Source organism: Poecile atricapillus, chromosome Z, assembly GCF_030490865.1.
Source record: "Poecile atricapillus isolate bPoeAtr1 chromosome Z, bPoeAtr1.hap1, whole genome shotgun sequence".
NCBI lineage: Eukaryota > Metazoa > Chordata > Aves > Passeriformes > Paridae > Poecile > Poecile atricapillus.
Window position 1 is genome coordinate 105,497,739 of NC_081289.1, and position 19,718 is coordinate 105,517,456.

Genomic DNA, 19,718 nt, shown 5'->3' on the forward strand with positions numbered 1-19,718 from the left:
GGAAACCAGAGAGAAGTAGGAGACAAGACTGGGAACTGATTTTCTCTAACCTGCTTTTTAGATGGGATGCCACTGAGCTGGTGGATTGGAAGAACAAATGAAACTCATACTTACTGGGGAGGTTCCTTGCCTGCTGTACAAAAATGTGCTTGTGGACTGGAGGGAAGCTGCATTGATTCCCAGCATTACTGCAACTGTGATGCGGACAGGGATGAATGGTGACTTTTTACTGTTGGTTATTTACTTCTTTTGTTTGATTAAGTACTTCTTTTTTTAAAAGTAAATAAAGAAAACATACAGACCTTAGCATATTTATAATACCAAGGCAGTTGGAAATCTAAGGTGCCATATTGTCATCTGATTCTTTGCTATAGAACATATTTTTCCACAAAGTTATTGCTATGTACATTAGGTATAATTGCTAATTCTTTCACTCTAAATTTTGGGGAAGTTCAATTTTGCAGATACTTTCTAGTCCTCTAGTGTATTGCATGTTACAGATTAAGACTATAGTTCTTTACCACAACTTCAGTTAATTTTAGACTACTGAACATGATTAAAGTTAAAATGTGAAATGTGAAAAAAAGGTTATTTTTAGCATAATTTATAACTACACTTTAAGGTTTAGCTTTTTTTCATCCTTTTTTTTCCATCTAAAACATAGACAATTAAAATTTATACTCTTTCTATCAATGAAGCAAAGCACTCATGTGGAGTCCTGTTCAAAGAGAATGAATGAATTACATCTTCCACTTGTGCCTAAAATTCTCTGGTGTCATTTACAATTACTTTCATATAAATAATATAACGGAGGACTTCTTTTTACAATGTCAAATCTGAACTTAACTTTTCATTTAGTAGGATCAGATAAAACTTTCTCAACAATAGCTCCAGTGCAGTACAGGATTTGGTAAAGCAGAGGGACTTCTCAAATGAAAGCTCTTCTGTTGAAGAAACTTTTACAGTCTTAAAATTGTGAAGTCCATTTAAATTACATAATTACATAAATCAAGTTCAGTGAGTACATTAACATGTGCATCTTAAAAAAATGCATCAACATCAATTTTTTTAAAGTGGGAAAATGTAACGAAGATACTTAGGAACAGCTTAACGTGTGTAAAATTAAGCATTGTATCATTTTTTTCTTCTGAAGGTCCACACTTCCTTTAAAGGACTGACCAGTGAGTTGGGTTGGAAAATGCTTGTTCCCTCAACATGGGCAGGGAATTGAGCAGACACAGAAATGAAAGTAGAAGAAAGAGTTAATCAAATAACAATTCTTCACAAGCTTCAAAGATTTCTGGAGAAAAGAGTTTGCTATTGCAGAAAATTCACAGGGTGATATCTGCAATGTTTATTCCAATAAAGAGATTAAAGAAACACACATAACACTAAGAATTTCCCCATTATTATGTTGTATGAAAATAAAAACAGTATTAATTTGTAACATGAAAATAAGTGTTAAAAGGCAAATGCATTATGAGAAAAAAATTAGCACAGTTGCTCATACATGTAAAATATTCTTGCTCAGTTTCGTCATTTGTTCAACGAAGGTTAATTTATAATAGTAACATATTTGTAAATACAGTATATAAGAGGATTATATGCATATCTTCACATGCACATTCACTTCCAGTAAGTTGCTGAGATATTTATGAGTATTAAATTTAAAGAATAATGAGTCTGGGTTTGTATTTCTGTTTGTATCCAATTTTGATGCTTGTAAGTAGAGAGTCATCCCAGTAACTCCAGTATTACAGAGGTTACATGTGCACTCATTTTGGTACTTGTGATTACCGTTGTATTTCCCTAGAGACTACTGCTTTGGATCAGTTGATACTTCTAGTAGATCTCAACTAGATACAGTTCACTGGGGGGGAAAAGTAGGTAGAAGCTATGCTTCTTTGAGATGCATTTTGATCATAGACAACTAGTTACACACTGATTTTGAAACACTGGTTTTGACAGTCTACTTTTATAGTGAAATCTTGTTTCATACATTGGACAAATTTAACTCTAAACTCCTTATTTGACTGATGAAAAGCTTTACATCTCTAGAACTTTAGAATAGAGTTGTTTTTAAAAAAATCTGGTCCTAAAAATTTAAAAATTGCAACTCCTCTCCACAGAAGATAAATTCTATACACTTTCCTTTTGTTTACAGCATTATTTTACTGAAGCAAACACTTCTGGTGTTTTGAGGGATTTTCTTTCAGCTCAAAATTAGAAACCTGAAATATCTCACCTCGTGAAAAATTAACATTTATAAAAACCCCATGTTTTGCATTCCTCGGTTAAGCAAAATAGCTTACTAAAAAAATGACCATTCTTCACTGTGCTTCAAAACAGATGAACAGAAATTGTATGCAGGAGAAAGATGATCACGATAGGAAAGAGAGAGGGGAGAGGTGAAGAAAGTCACTAATTTTATTCAGCGAGAGGGTGGAGTCTCTCCCTACTTTGTTAGTCCCAGTGCACTGTGTACTGAAAGACAAAATTGCTGGGCCTGATGACAGTCTCAGAGAAGCATGGATTTCTTCCTGATGAATGTCTCATGTTTAATCTCTAAGTAGTGGAGCTTCTAGATTACTTCTCCACTCCGAGTTTCTCCTGTTTATTCTGAACTATTTGCTTTGCCCTTTAGAGGGAAGATTGAATGTATTAATTTGACATACAGAATTTTCCAGAATAGTCCCGAGAAACTGAACAGTTCCATGGGGTTATGGAAAGGAATTTTAGGGTCAAAACTGGTGCTTATGAAATTTAAAAATTCATTTCTGGCACTAAGCCAACAAAGATTTTAAACAAGGAACTAGGTCTAATATTACAAGTATTAGATGTCAGTTCTGAATGCAAATTTACATATTTTCTTTTCTGCAGGTTCCACCTTCATAGCATATGCTGCTTTTCCTGTAGTCAGCATGACTTTGTACATTTCTATTTGATTTTTTAAAATTTTTTCAGGGTGGAAAAAATAAAAAAAATTAGGCTTACTTGAAAGTTATATTAAGCCATTAAATATTCCATATTGATGATGGAGTAAATTAGAGATGCAGTATGTCCTCAGCAACATAAAATGCACTTGCAAATCTGACTTGAGCAAATTCATTGACTTAGGAAGGCAGCTAGGTGCCCTTTTATTCAAGAGGACTTTTCTCATGCTTGTGTAGACCAGCACAACCATAAAGCTACCCATTTTCAATGAAATTCTTTCAGTGCTGTCAAATGAGCTCAATATCAACTCCAAAACATATGTTTCTATTCACAGTTTTAGGTATCACATATATACAAACACATACACATATAAATATTTAGGCATCCTTTTTCTTTTTTTGATGTTTTCTTTTCTTCAGTAATGTGTCAATGATAATGAAATATTTATTGGAAACATTTAGGAGAGCTGTGGCTTTCATTTTACCTTTTCAGGACTAATGATACTGGCTTCCTCTCCTACAAGGACCATCTACCAGTAACTGAAATTGTGATCACAGATACTGACAGACCAAACTCGGAAGCTGCTTACAAACTGGGGCCTTTGCTTTGCCGTGGTGATAGTAAGTAACAGTTGAAGAGTTTTGCCAATCAGTGATGCATTTTGTCTGCAATAACTTTCAAAAGTTATTTGTTACAACCCTAAGATAAAATTCTCTAAAAATTTCATCCCATTCTTTTTGGAATTAGAAAAAAAACCCCACCATCATCCAGTGCAAGCCATTGAAATGGCGAAAATGTATTTTTCATTATATGTATCAATAGTGAAAACAGAAAGTGTCATAATAGTTTTCAGATATTTTGCTATATCCAACTGGAATTAAATTATGAATAAAGCATTACATGAAGAGGAATTCATAGCTGGTTACTGTGTCTTGGGGAAATACCCTTCACTGGCCATGCATGCATCCATCATAAAACATTACACATATTACCACCTCTGAATTTTTATGCAGCTAGGAAAACTATTCTGTGGGAGAGTTATTCAGTGTATGCAATATCTACATGCAAATTTTCAACTACATGTAAGAATTTAAATTTTATAAATTTACACAATAATTCTAGGTTTACATTCTGAATACATATTGTGGTAACCAGAATCATATATTTGTGCAAAACTGGCACCTTATTGACGATTTGTGATGATACTTCTGTTTTTAGTATTTTCCCTGTTCAATGAAAAAGAGAACATGTTTGGCTTATGTTCAATAGTAATTTATTACACAAAATTCTGTGTCTGCTGCTGTTTGCAATCAAAAACAGGGATTAGGAGAAGAAATGCTATAAACAAGCCCAAAGAACTCAACTGAAGTGTTGGATGGGCCATATTTGATACACAGTTGAGTAAGTTTTTACAATATTCAATTGGGTTAATTTCTTTAAATCACATGTTACCATATTAGTTTTCATGAATTTACCTGTTATCTATAATAATTACTATATTTAACATATAATAGATGTAATGGTTAGAAATTTTTGTATTCTTTATGTGGTTTTCTTCTTTCATCATACAATGTCATGTTTGGTTTTCAAATTTCTTCAGCTTATATGATTAAGAGAAATACCAGTAACTTGCTGGTAAAGTATATATAAAAAGCAAAGAATATATATATATATAAAGTATTTATATTTTTAAACTCACTCAGGAAAGTACATAGATTAACAAAATATAAATTAGTATGTATTTATTTTTGTGTCATCTCCGTCTTGTCAGGGTAATTATGCCTGGAAGATTTGTTAACAGATGTGTGTTTCAGCATTGCATTCTAATTTTCCATATGAAAATTTATAAGACTTAAAAATCCCATTGGGTTCTTTCACTTCACTAGTCTGACATCTGAATGTGAACTGATAATTTTTCCTACATATCATGAGGCTGTGATATAGTATTATGGTTTAATTCAGCATGACAGGACCTAAGGAGGTCTCCTGCTTATAGCAGGATTAGCCATGAGTTGAGATCTGGTCTCTCAGTGCTTTGTCAAAGTGGTGTTTGAAGCACCCAAGCCTGCACTGCTTCTCTGGGCAGTCTCTTCCGCTGCTTGGCTGTCCTCAGTGAGAATTGCTTTTTACTTCTATCGAGCCTGAAACTCTGTGCTTTCACCATGACCACTTTGATATTCATACCTTATACCAAAGCAGAGATGCTGTATCTGTTTCTTTGATGATTTCCACTTAGGTTTTGGAGTCTGCTATCAGGTTCCCCAAAAACCTTTCTGCTTCCCAGGCTGAAGCAGCCAAGTTCCTCCAGCCTGAAGGGCAGGACAACTGCTCCACATCTGAACCTTCTGGTGGCCTCCACAGTACTTGTTCCTGTTTTTGAATGTTTTCTGTTGCTAGGGGAAGGGAAATTGGAAGCCCAGTGCAGGTGTTCTCTAACAAATACTGAACAGACAGGATAACCAGCTCCCTCAATTGACTGGCCATGCTCACTCAGCATACCTCCATTGTGGCCACAGACAATGAAGCCAGTGACAAAGACAGCAGTGAAACAGAAGCACTTAAAGCTTTTGTAGTTCTAATTACTGGGGTGAAGCAGTTGAATTCCACTACTCATCAAGTATTCCCAACTATTATTAGTTACATAACCTGACCTCAGATGTGACAGATCTTAAAATATGGAAGTCAACTAGCTTCCTCAGAGTAATCTCTAAAACATACAGACATTTCTGACACCCGCTGACCTCCCCGGCTTCATTTGATGTTTGCTTAGTCTGGGTGATTGAATTGCTGCAATATTTCACACTGATGATGAATGATCACAGTATTTCTAGACAAGCTGTGATAGAGAATTCTAAAATAGCATGAGAACAAGCACAAGAACTCAGTCTGAATGTCAGAGAAATATTCCTGTAATGTCATACAACATTACAGCATTTGACTTCGAAAAGAAGTAATTTTGAGCTGAAATAAGCTCAATGAAAAGATTTCAGAATATAACAGTTCATTGTCATAATACAGCAAAAACCTTGAAATAAGAACATTGATTTTGATTGTTAAATAATGCAATTTTTCTCAGTCATTTACGTTATAAAGACAGTACAAGAAGAATGTATTTAAGGCAATAAGAACTAAAGTTTGAGAAAACACGATTTCTGAAGGAAAATAATTAAATCATAAATTTTGACATAAACCCAAAGTGCAATTTGTTAAGAAAACCACAAATTTTATGAGTGTATATAACAAAATATCTAAATAAAAGTTATTCTATAAGTTATGGTATTTTATATATATATATATATATATATTACCTATATTATTAGATTATCAAATAAATATTTTATAGCATGATATATAATGAAGTCCAGAGAAGGGCAGTGAGGCTGATGAAGTGCCTAGAGGATAAATCCCAGGAGGAGAGGCTGAGGGAGCTGGGGTTGTTTAGCCTGGAGAAAAAGAGGCTCAGGGGAGACCTTATCACTCTCTGCAACCACCTGACAGGAGCGTGTAGCCAGGTGGGGATCGGCCCCTTCCCCCAGGCAACCAGGGGCAACATGAGAGGACACAGTCTCAAGCTGCACCAGGGAACATTCAGGCTGGACATCAGGGGAATTTCTTTATGTAAAGGGTTGATAAGCATTGGGGTGAGCTGCTCAGGGAGGCTATGGAGTTATCATCCCTGGATGATCTCAGAGGTCTTTTGCAATGTAATTGATTCTGTGATATATCCTACATACAAAATTATATATACATAGGAAATTATAGATATATATATATAAAATATATTAATATAATCACTCATATACAATATATTATGTCTTAAAATAAATACTGAGTAGGACTTAGATCTTTTTTTCCAATGGTCATTATGTATGAGCAGTAGATTCTATAATGAACATTTTCTTTAATACTCAGTTTTACATTTAATGTAAAGAGCTATAACTTGCAGTAATTTCTGAGTTCTACATCTTAATTTTTCACACTAGAAAACTGATGAAGTTTAAACTCTGTTGCCAGGCCACTGCTTTTAGCAACAATTTGAAGTTACAGAAGGAAATCACACCATTTCTAAGACTTTTTTTCTAACCTGAGGTTGCTGACACCCGTGAGGGTCTAATTAAATATACTTTTAATCAAGTTTAACTATGGATAGGTGAAGAATGCAAAAAAGGTCAAATGGCAAATACCTTTTTTTCAGAAGTGCTGTCAAACAAGGAAGAACAGATATTCCTGGACCCACAGTGTGATTTGAATACTCTTTAAAGAGATCATTGCTTCCTTTTGCTTCTGTCGCTCTCCAGAACTAAATGATACAATTATATTTCACAGGGGATGTTCTTTATTAAACAGGTTTTTGTTCTATCTGACAGACATAAGCTTTTCAGAATAACTGACTAGAATTTAGTTTTAGTTTTAGAACTAACTAAAAACATGGAGGAGAAGGTTTGCTGGTATTTATAATACATTCAGTACTTCATTAAATGACTTGAATCTAAAACATCATAAATTCTTATTGCATCAATAATCTATTCCTTGTAGGACAGCCACTTGAGAGGAAAAGAAAATTGCTTATGCCCACAGCTAAATAAACTAGAACCATGAAAAATTGGTTGAATTGAATTGTCATAAACTACGCACTCCGCTAAGTTTCCAAGTCAGAGTTACTTATTTGGGTGCTTCTGAAAAGTTATGTATTGAATGCAGTCCAGCAGAAGTTGCCTATTCATTGTTGCATATTTTTTTAATTTCACTCTTTTATTTAATATTCCATTAGTGTACTTGGCTTCTATTTTTTTTCAGGTTCTAAGGATTGATCTCTTTAATGAGGTATCTTACTTATAAGAAAACCAAACCATTATTAGTCAGAGCAAGGCAGGAAAGAGTAGCCTCTGTAAGAAAAAAACCCAAAAACCTAAAAGAAATATAAATATAAATATAAATATAAATATAAATATAAATATAAATATAAATATAAATATAAATATAAATATAAATATAAATATAAATAATATAAAGTTTTAAAAATTGCATTCAGATGTCATTGACCTTTTTCAGCATTTGTGACAAAGTTACCATGCTATATTTGTAAGATGCCAAGGTACAATGAAAGTACTAAAGATACTCAAGAAGAATATGGCCATTTTAAAAAAAATTAGTCAATAGTATTTGGTGACATTCAGCGCCGCACATACGAATAGCACTCACACTTTTCTATCACCTTCAAAATGAAGTACTGATTTGTTGCTGATTCATTTCTATAATCCTTTTTCTTCTCTACAATACGTTTAATAAATTGCATGGTAGAACTGTTGGTATCAGATTGCAAAATATATCTGAATATAATGAAAGTTAAGATTAACATTAACATATATGAACTGAACAGGGTAGCAGGAAAGACTTTGAAGCATATGAGAATGGATAAAGTCTTTGGTACATAAATAAATAGAAATTCTATGGTTTTCATGAAAAAAGAAAGAGTTATCTCCATTATTTTTGTCATTATTAAAGTAAAAGCTAGATGTTGAATAAATTCCAATAGAATTAGTTAGTATGAGTAGATTAAAAAAACCCCACCCTTCTATGTTGGGTGTTTTTTATTCTTGTTCTTTTCATTACAAGAGTTTGGTAGACATATTCTGATTTATCACTATGAATTTCCAGTAATTAAGGACATGTAAACAAATCCAAAATACTGATATATACCTAATTTGACAAAATTATGTGTATTAAATTAACTTATATTTTTATTTATATGTATAGAAATAATTTATATTATAGATTGTTTGTAAATAAATTAAAATATTAATTTATTAATAATTGATTCTTAAATTAACTAAATTAATCTGTCAGCATAAGGCTGATTCTTGGGCCCAAAATAAAATTTATTATATAGATATTAATAAAAATAATATAAAGATATTATAATATATTGTAAAGATAATATATCATTCAAATAATATATTCAGATTCAGACAATATATAATGATATAATGTTCAGATAATATATTTGTTTCAAATATGAATTTAAAAATCAAATAAAGATAAGGTTAATACTGGTGAAGAGACTGACAGACTCAGATAAGGGATTTGATGGAGTGTCATTTACTTGGCTGAATAAAAAAAATAAATTCAGCTGCAAAATGATAGTGCAAGCATGTAAATTGAAGCAGATAATCCATTCAATATGTGTTCTCTGTTTGACATTTAAATGAAGAAAGAAAAACCAAATAGCGTAAGGTTTGGATGTAACAGAGACTAACTATATTAACCAATTGTGAGTGATACCTTCTATTAAAGCAGCACAGAAATTTCTAATTTAGCAAAAAAATCTTTTCCATCTCTCTTCACTACCCTGAGAAGTCAGGGCATGTCTTTTACTTTCAATAGCAGAAGTATTTATAAACTGTGTGTTAAACCCTTCCCCCTTATTTAGCTTTATATAAATTATTATTAATTCATATTTGTCCTAACCTCTGTCTAATCAACATTGTTTTGGTCCTCTTTGCAGCTTCCTGCATAATCAAGAGATTTAATACAAGTCTGTGATTACGGTTTTACAATATATGAAGAGAATGTAAGGTTAAAGGCTAGCATTAAGGAAGTTGATGTTCATTTCTTAGTGAAAGCATTTAAATCTCTTTGCTGAATTTGGACATAATTTGAGGTGATGTGTTAAACTTAAAAGGACTTTCATAGAGGAAGAAATTTCAAATAATGTTCTTGAAAGCAGGAAATAAAATCAGAAAACTATTATTTTTGTTTGGGATTTGAAGTTAGACTGTGTATGAATACATACACATGCACAAACTGACAATAAAAACATTTGTAAATTTTCCATAAATTGTAATTTTTTAATGCAATCAATTGAATGTTTTTCCTAGACTAAATTCTCTTTTTCAGACAAGAATTGATTCAGAGAATTTATATAGTCTGTGTTATATCAGATATTGAACTAGATGATCTCAGTTTTCCCGTCTGGTCTTTTATCTGTGGATCTTACAGTTAAAAAAAAAAACAACAAAACCCCAAAGTAAAAAATACACTATTCGGCACCATAAGATCTTTATTTTCACTGCCTCAACTCTCAGTGTCCCTGCTGACAGAATGAAGATGCAACCATTAGATATATCACAAGGAATTGATACAAATGATGAACAGATTTCAGTTTTGAGTGGGAACTTGAAGACTACAAATTGAAACAGCACAATTGTTTTGAAGAGGCTAATTTATCTGTCTTGTTGTTATTGTCCCTTTTTTATTTTACAGTTTTGAATTGGTAAGAGTAGTTGATATATCCCAAAAATGTATGTAATTTGTTCAATAAAAATAACTTTATGTATAATTTATAAGAATAGGATCTTTATTTTTTTTACTCATAGGAAGACTGCAGTTTTACTGCTTAGATAAAGTGCTAAATAATACTGATTTCCTAACCAAATGGTGTTTGGCAGTTCCAGAAATCTAAATGAGAGACTGTGAGCCAGATGTTGTAAAGTGAAGAAATTCTTTTCCCTACCTGATTTACAACAATATTAGATACCTTGTAATATACTTTTCCTATGCCTATATTTTAACCTGCTTTATTGATAGAGTATCTTTACATTCATAAATCATGCAGTTCTCAGAGCTGAGAAAAAGAATAGACAAGAAAAGGCAGTAATTTAAGAGAGATAATATTAAATATCCTATCCCTGCCCTCCCCCAAGGACTTCATTTTGATTTACAAATGTCATTCAAATGCTTCATTGAAGCTAATTGTATCAATACTGGACTGTTACTGCCACTGTTGCCTGTTTTCTAATTACTGGCAATGTTGTACAAATTTTGTATAAATTACAGTATTAAACTTCCTATTGTGTGTGAATTACTGGTAACAGCCATCCCATTATTTCAAAATAGCTGTGATACACTTGAGTCACGACTGTTGTGAAGTTTGCTCTGTGGGAGTCATGACCTGAAACAGCTGAGGAACATGGGCTTAAAACTGATGCCAATATGTAAGGCTGCTGGTTTTGTCTGGTGGCACTTTTCACAGGTCGGTAACTTCAAGAAGCCCATAAGGCAGCACAGGAGAGCGAGGTGCAAAGCTATAGGTTCCCCTCCCAGACCGAGCCATCTGTTCACAGCTGCCTTACCATGTAAATGTTGTCCCGATGGCTGCTTTAACTTGTGATAGCTGGCACTATTCCTGAGTGTCGAAAGAGACAATGAGCAATTGCCAGAATATGTGTGAAAATCCTGCCATGCTGCTTTTCTAGGGTTTTCTAGGTTTGGGATCCAAAACCTTCCTAAAAACTCGGCTGGAATGAGGGAATGGGCTTTAATTTTACTTCACTGGCTGTGGACTAGGCTTCCAAATACACTGTATTATAGGGTTTGATTTTGCAGGGAAGAGAAATTTTCAGGTTTTTTTCTTTTTCCTTCCCCCCTCCCATCCTAAAAGCAGAGCATGGCTGGAACAAAACTTACAGTTTTTGAATAACTGTTCAACCAAGATCACAACATTATCAGGAAAATATGCAATGGGTGTGGTCAATTAGATAAGAACGTATTGAATGCTTCATTTGGTTTAGAAGGCATTATAGTTTAATAAAGAAATACTGATTTATCTGTGAGGATTCAGCAATATTAGCAAGGTACTTCTAGTTGAACACCATAAATGAAGATTACATCTTAAAAGAGGGTGATATTAGAGATCTTACACCTGCCTTTTTATAATCAATAAAAAAATTTTGCAAATTATGATTTAGTGCTAGCTTAAAAATAATAAAAAAGAACCCAAAAAATATCTGTGCTTGTTTGTTAAATTTTTCAATTTATTTCTTTGCTTTCTTCTGCAATTGCAAGGATAGTTGTCCTACAGTCTTTGAGATATCTGGTAAATTTCACTGGACTACAATGATGACAAGTTTCTTTTCCTTGATACGTAAAAATAAATTTAACAACTCTCAAAGTTATAGTTTGTACAAACTAATCCTAGAGTTGTAAATATTGGAAAAGACTTTTAATTAAAAGTCTTAACTGTCAGCCTTGCACCACCCCCATGTTCACCATTGAACCATGACTTCAAGTGTCATATCCACAGATTTTTCGAACACTTTCATGCACTGTGACTCCAGTCTGGGAAGTCTGTTACAATGCTTTCAGCAGCCCTTTCAGTGAAAAAAAAGATATCTGTCATATTTAATCTAAACTTGAGGCCATTTCCTCTAATCCTGTCACTTGTAACCTGGGAGAAGAGACTGGACACTGCCTCACTATATGCTCCTTTCAGGCAGTTTCAGAGAACAGTAAGGCCCCCACGAGCCTCCTTTTCTCCAGGCTAAACAGCTCCCTCAGCGAATACTACTATAATGTAGGTGTAGTACTTCATTCATGGCTGCGATGTTTGTTTACATCATGAAGGGATACATCAGGCCATAACCAGACTTCCCAGCTGAGATGAAATCCATTTTGTTTCCTAATAATTGGGGTTTGTTGCCTGAGCTGAGCGCCTTTATGCTTGATGAAACATTCCCAATAATGCCTACCTTTTTGTGTTATGAACTAATAGGGAAGCTTCTGTGGATGTGAGACTCTCTGAACACTGCAGCCCATTCTTAGATCTGGGAATTTTCCTTAGTTTATTGGTTATGAAGCTTACAATAGAAATGTTACATAACACTGTATCTATCATCCTCTCATTCTGTTAACCAGGAACATTTTGGAATTCAGCTTCCTTCAACACAGAGACATCCTACCTGCATTTCCCCACCTTCCATGGAGAACTTAGTGCAGATGTCTCATTTTTCTTTAAAACTACTGCTTCCTCAGGAGTGTTTTTAGAGAATCTGGGAATTCAAGATTTCATAAGGATAGAGTTGCAGTGTAAGTAACATGACTGTATGTTTGTTATTATTATAAAAATTGCATTTTATTTAATTTAAAGGGGGAGTATTTAAAAACTGTTCTCTACCTTTATTACTTCTACTACTATTGCCAGATTTTTATCATTATCGAAAAAAATCACAGCACTGAGACTAAACAAGTATCCATTTGAGGAAATTTTCTACCCCAGAGGTTTCCTCATCTAAGAGCACAGCAATCAGCCCCTGACTGTAAGATTGTTTCTGCTTCTTGTGTTCAGTGCATCTCTGCCTCCAAATTCTCTTCCTCCAAATTTTAAGACCAGGCATTATATATGGCTGTTGGAAGATTCGCTCAGTCATCTTGTGTGACTCAGACCTTTTGTGGTACAGTATCTTAAGTCACACATTCTCATCTTTTTTTTTTTTTTTTTAATTTTGTTTCATTTTATTTATGCAGACACAAATTCATAGACTTACAAGAAGAAATAATTTTTTGTTGCATAAGAGAGAATTAAATATCCCACTAAATCCGACATGAGATGACCAACGTAAAATGAAACCTCTGTCTTAGTTTACTCAGTGTATTATTCTTACATTTCTCATTATTAAAAGAAAGAGCATTTGAAAGGATGAAGCATTTTTTCATTAGGCTTTTTAATTAATTTAAAATGTCACATTAATTGAAAAGTCTTATGCTTGCCTGGTGACTGAGAGTTCTTTAGAAAGAACACTTTTTACCGTGGGATTAGACAGTTCCTCATTTTTTTTCCACATCAATTTTGTTATCAGACTCCAGTATTTTCTGGAGAAGATTACAAATAAATATATATGTTGTATTGCAATATATTACTATAGATACATTAAATATTTTTATTAAGAAGTAAAATATTCTGCTTTCTCATTTTTTTGTCCATGTTAACATCTAATGTTAATGAAACAGGTAAACACCTTCTGTAGGTAGTTTAATTACAGACTATTGTGTAGTGGTTAAAGAATTTGGTTTTCATTGTCTCAAACTATAGTGCTGTATTTGAAAACTACTGTGTTTTCAACGTTGTTTTCGCCATGTTCTTTGGCAGTATGATCTGCCTTCTGTTAAAGCTCTGTAAACAGTTTAAAGGACAGCAGCATTGTAAACTCAGTGTCATGCAATACAGAAAATGTTCTGGATCAGCACTTCAGTGGAGGCTCTCTGAAGCAATGATGATAGTCTTGTCTGATAAATTATTTTCCATTTTCAAAATAAACAGTAAATCATGGAAGCATTAGAGGAATGCTTCTGAGAACTGAATATATTCAGACGTTTGTCAGAAGTCTGTACGTTTTTTCAGAATAATAACATGAAGATAGACTTACGATGCTTGTCCCATTCATTCATGAACATACAAACCACAGCATACATATGGGTTTTAAATGACTTTATATGAGTGGGGAGGTGTGAGAGAAAGCAAAAGGCTGAAAAAGGTCTGTAATTTCAGCATCTAAAAAAGTAAATTTATCTCGTTATTGTGTAGCATATAGAGATATTTCTTCATTTCCATAGACAGCCTAATTTGTTGAGTGGGAAGACTTATTATTTTTTGTATGTTATATGTAAATTATATGAAGGATTGTTTTAGTGGACCCAGAGCTGCCTGTTTTTACTGAAGAAAATATCAATCAGAAATGAGCAATATATTTTTCCATCAAGAGTACCTTTTTAAAAAAAAAAAATTTAACTTGAGCATTTCATATGGTATAAGATGATTTAGATTTCATCATCATATAAAACTCCAAATCCTTTGTAATAAATGTGAATGCAAAATAGCAGCCTACACTTGATATTCTATTAATAATTTCAAATTAATTAATGCCTTTTATTTGTATAATAATAAATAACAATAATATAAATGTCAGATGGCACTGTTTTAGATGATGATGTGAGAAAATGTTTAGAACTTATTATATCATTAACATTTGACATTCAGTACTTGGGAAGGCTGATTTCTTTGTAATATTTTATTGATTGTTTTCAAACTTTAATTCTTTTATTTATGGGGTAGTGATATTTAGACTTTGAAGTCCAGCTTCAAACAAAAAATGTCAGATCCAGAAACTTAATAGGAAATGTGAAACTTAGAGCTGTTGTATTGGTTTTATGAAGTTATAAACACTGTAGTGCCTCTGTATATACATTCTAGAACATTTGCAAAAATGGTGTGTGCATCCTAACTGTATTTTATAACAGGTTAAGTAAAAGAAGATACTTGTCTCAAACAAGATATTTGATTCCTCATTTTTGTTTTGCAATTAGTTATAAATGCATGTTGAACTTCTTCCTGATTTCCTGATTTCCTGAAGAAGTAGTGGTTGAAAGCAACAAAGCCAATTCAACTCTGAAGAGTACACTCTGCTAAATATTTATAGGACTAAAGGTTAAATGTTCTAGCCAAAGGCCTGGTTATTTTTTATTGAATGCTCACTGAAGGTTTATTTCCAAAGAGTTAAACAGAAATTTAAAATAGGGTTAGAAACACTATGGTGTATTGATTTGGTTGGGCTTCTGCAGTTTCTTTGGAAGTAGTTCAAAACAGTCCAATACTCAACTACTGATGGCCTTTGTCTGCCCAAATTTGCAACTTACTCACCAGGATGAGTGCAATTAAACTTTGAATGAAAATTTCCTTTATGGAAAATGCTAGGATTTTGAATTCTGTAGCATATTAGTTGGTAATCACTTTTTGCTTCTGCACATGATGCTCACACTCAATACTCCGGATGGCTCTCCATAGCTGTGCTTTCTGTTAGTCGTTCTAGGCACAAATAACCACTGACCACTCTCCATGATTACCATCAACTGCATCTTCCACTCTACTTTACCAGTCTGTAGCTGTGCTCTGCTTATGTTTGAATGCTAACTAGGGTTACAAGCATTCCTGCAGTGCTTAGAAAGTTTTTAAGTAACACCAATGTAAGTAGGACCCAAAAAATATGTTTGTGTTAGAAGAGAACTCCTGCATGAATTCTCTGTGCTGCCTAAGAAATTACCAAAATGCTCTGTACCTATATCCTTTGTTGCAAGGTAACAAATTTTAGAATCCAGTATCATCTTTCCACATCCCATGGCATATTTTCTTGGTGGTTCTTATAAATCCAAATTTTTTTCAGATTTTTAGTGTTGCTGCTATTAGCAAAAATACTTAAAATATTGTAAACTGTTAAGTGATTATACATTTCACTTTTTTCTGATATAATCTGGTTAGTCTTCAGAAACTACGATGGATGACCATATACCCATTCTTGTTATTTTAGCCTTCATACATGCAATTTCAGGGATTGCTTCCCTTTTTTAAAGATTATATTAATTTTTTAGTGGTACTAACATAATTTATTATTTCAGTTATTTCAAAATCTTTATTATGTGTTTTCTTGCCTTTAAAATCTGAACAGTAAATTATTTATCAGACCTGTCACTGTGATATGCTATTTAATAGGCCCATTCAGTGAGTTCAGAGCAGAACTTGTGTTTTCAGGCTTAACTCCAACAGTATCCAGAAGATTACAAAGACCTCTCTGCAGAAGGTAACATTCAGTAGAAATTCTTTTCAGCCAGTCACATGGATTTTCTGTTGCTTTTATTCACCTGCTGTGCGGTTGTTGTTATTTTTCTTTTATCCCTCAATAAAGGGAAAGTGAGTTCTCAACTTTTTCTAAGTAAAATAAATTTATCCTAAAATTAATTTATTTTTCTGAGGATCTGTGTTTAGACATCAGTTATTTCCTATTATTATATAAAACTGTTGATTTTTAAGCAGAGGAGGGCATTTATTACAAAAGGCATTCCATTTATAAATTGACTGCACAATACACTTTATTTTATTTAGTAAGTGAAATGGTTTATGTATTTCCCATTTAAATTTTTTGTCTTAGGTTCAACTATTATAGAAAAACACTTTATAGCAACAAGATTTAGGGCTTAAGGGATTGCAAATGTGTGACGTTTCTCAGTCTAAAGTTTGGCCAAAGAGGATTTAAATGTTTTTAAAAGTCTAATATATTTTAAAAGGTGAAAATAAAGTAAAAATAGTGCATGGAGTATTTTCTTCTAGTTCAGTAAATTCCTGTTTAAAATGTTGTTTCAAGCTCATCTAATTCCCTTGACTCCTAATTTTTTTGCTTTTCTGTGCGGATTCAATGTTGTAAGTAGGAAGCTTTTTTTTTGGATCCATGGAATCTTCTCTATAATCCTTTAATGAAATCCTTAGTAATTCAAAATGATGACTATCCATTGTCTAGGGAATACTTTTTTTCATACATGATTATCTTTGAATATATGAAAGAAAGATTTTCAGAGAGAATAATCACAATTTTCATATCTTTGGTTTTCTGGCATATTCCTCATCTTTTTATTTTAACCTGCAAAGATTCAGTTATGATTTTCTAGGCAAACCATGAAACTATGTAGTGTGAAAGTTGCTTAGAGAAAAACTCAGTTTAAATCATAACTTTATAAACTACATCAAAATCTTCCCCCGATGTTTGTAGAGACTGCATGAATAAATAATAAAAGTGAATAGACAGTAGAAGATGCTGGTTGGATTATAGTTGTGATAATTTAAATATAGTTAACAGCAGCAATCAATTAGCATGTAATCAGGAGATGCATTTCATCCAAACTGAAAAATCACAAAGCTAGCACATTTTGCTTGTTTCTTGACTGCTATGCTCTCCAGGGGTTCACAAACTGATTGGTTTCCCTGCCATGCATAAATCATTGTTCTTGCTGCCAGTGAGTGTGAAGAATGAGATGCAGGCCCCTGAAGTAAACTCTTCCTCTAAAACAATCAGTCTTATCCCATAAAATAGTAGGCTAAATCTTAAAGTAGCTTGTTCTGCTATTAATTACTTTGTGACTCAATTAATTATTAAATAATTTAAGTGTTTATTGCTACTATCCTCTTTTAGCTCCATCTGAAGTGGTTTTTTCCTTTGACGTGGGAAATGGACCTAGCGAAGTCATAGTGCAATCACGCCATTCCTTAAATGACAACCAGTGGCATTATGTGAAGGCTGAACGAAATGTCAAAGAGGCTTCCTTACAAATAGATCAGCTTCCTCAAAGATCTCACAGTGCTCCACCTGATGGACATATTCGCTTGCAGCTCAACAGCCAGCTTTTTGTAGGTAGGTGCTCCATTGAATATTTCCTAATTATCAAAATAAAAATATGAAAATGCTGGCGTGAGGGGAAGAAAAAGTGTTGGCAACCAGAACTTTTGAAAATGCTTTGTATGATGACATGAGAGACTTTGTGAGAAATCTGTGGAGATATTCACTATTTTGAGATTATAGATCTCAAAGTGCCTTGGCCAATATTTACTCCAGGACAGGATTTCAAATGAAGTTTACTTCTTTTGAAGGACAATCCAAGGATCTAGATTTACACTTTTTTTTGAGAGGATAAGTAATCTACTGAAGGAAGTTGTGCCATTTCTGTACTTCTAAGGAAATTTTGTTATGTCTCTTTATCCACAGCTTCTCATGTTAAAACACAACATTAAGGTATTTAAAGATAATGTTGGAAAAGTAGAAATGGCATAAAAAAGAATTAATTAGTATTTATTTAGCTATTATAGAAAGCTATATAGAGCTATGTGTTATATCCATGTAGTATTCTTAATGTAATATTGCCTTATGATGAATTCATAAGTTTCTGGTGTAAATATATGTTGTACAGTATAAGCATTTAAAGCTGGCCCTACTTTTATAAAGACCTTTTTTTATGTCTGCTCTGAGAAACTCATACTAAATTAGTATAAGTTTTATTTGCTGTGTATTGGGGAGGAATTAATTTAAGGGAAATAGTGTTCTTAAACTGTAGCTACAAAAAATGTGAATGCTTATGAAAGAAATTAAATAAGGTGGGAATTCTTGTATGCTATGACAAAAAATTTGTACCTGTGCCTCAAAAAGTATCAAGGGAAGAAGATGGAGACTAGACCAAACATTGAAAAATTTTGTATTTTGATTAAAAGCATAGAGAAAAAAATATATCCAATATATATTCATATATCCAATATATCCAAATATATCCATAACAAAAAAATATACCAAATGAGTACATTGTTACAGTTACAGTGGGGTTAGGAGAAGTTTTGAGATTAGTTTATATTCACAGTAAGACACTAGATCTATTAATGGAAAGATCATATTTCTGTATTTTAAATTGTAAATTGTGTCGCTGTTCTCTGACTTGACTTGCCATGTAACTGCTATTACATGAATACCTAAAATTAGATTAATGAAATGGTCTAATGCTATTTGTGTTTTGGCACTATCAAGTGTAAAGATTTTTGTAATTATTTGGACAATTAGTTGGTCTTTACTTTTTCTAATCCTCCTCCTAAAAATCTAACAATATCCTGTATTAACAGTTGCACTTTCTGGCAACTTTTTAGCTATTGAATAGAGTGATACTTTTTGTCAAATAATCTGGAAAATTCGAGTAGAATTACATACTCTTGTCCATGGACCTGACAGTATGAAAACTTTGAGTTATCTACAGGCAAGTGGTCTAGCTTGTTTTCTTCAGATAATGTTCAGGTGAATAATTGTACTGGAATAGTGGCTTTGTTTTGCATCTGGTGGTATGTTCTTTTTTTTCACTTTGAAAATTCATGGTGATCTGGGATTAATTTAAGGATTTAGGGAAAAATGAAGTATAGATTGTCTTTAGAATGACATTTGCAGAGGCACTCTTTACTTACAAGTCGTCTTAGAAATCTAGTCACCAGTCACTTAGTCAATAACATATGAAGACTGTGATCTCTTCAGGCAAAAACACTCTTTATTTCTTGTGAAGAAGTAAAGTTGTATACACTCTCATTTTTCAAAATCAGAACTAAAACCTGAAGCAGCCCTCAAAACCATAGAATCATAATCTTGTAGAGTGATTAGGAT

At 32.9% G+C, this 19,718-nt stretch overlaps 1 protein-coding gene across 1 annotated transcript in view; it reads left to right on the forward strand.

The window, feature by feature from the left end:
* The window catches only part of CNTNAP4 (contactin associated protein family member 4), a 202,679-nt gene that overhangs the window by 166,729 nt on the left and 16,232 nt on the right, over positions 1-19,718 (forward strand). The window contains exons 14-17 of the mRNA XM_058826085.1: positions 62-218; positions 3,427-3,554; positions 12,628-12,798; positions 17,724-17,942. Coding sequence (XP_058682068.1) covers positions 62-218; positions 3,427-3,554; positions 12,628-12,798; positions 17,724-17,942 — 675 coding nt within the window. The remainder of the gene's footprint in view (positions 1-61; positions 219-3,426; positions 3,555-12,627; positions 12,799-17,723; positions 17,943-19,718) is intronic.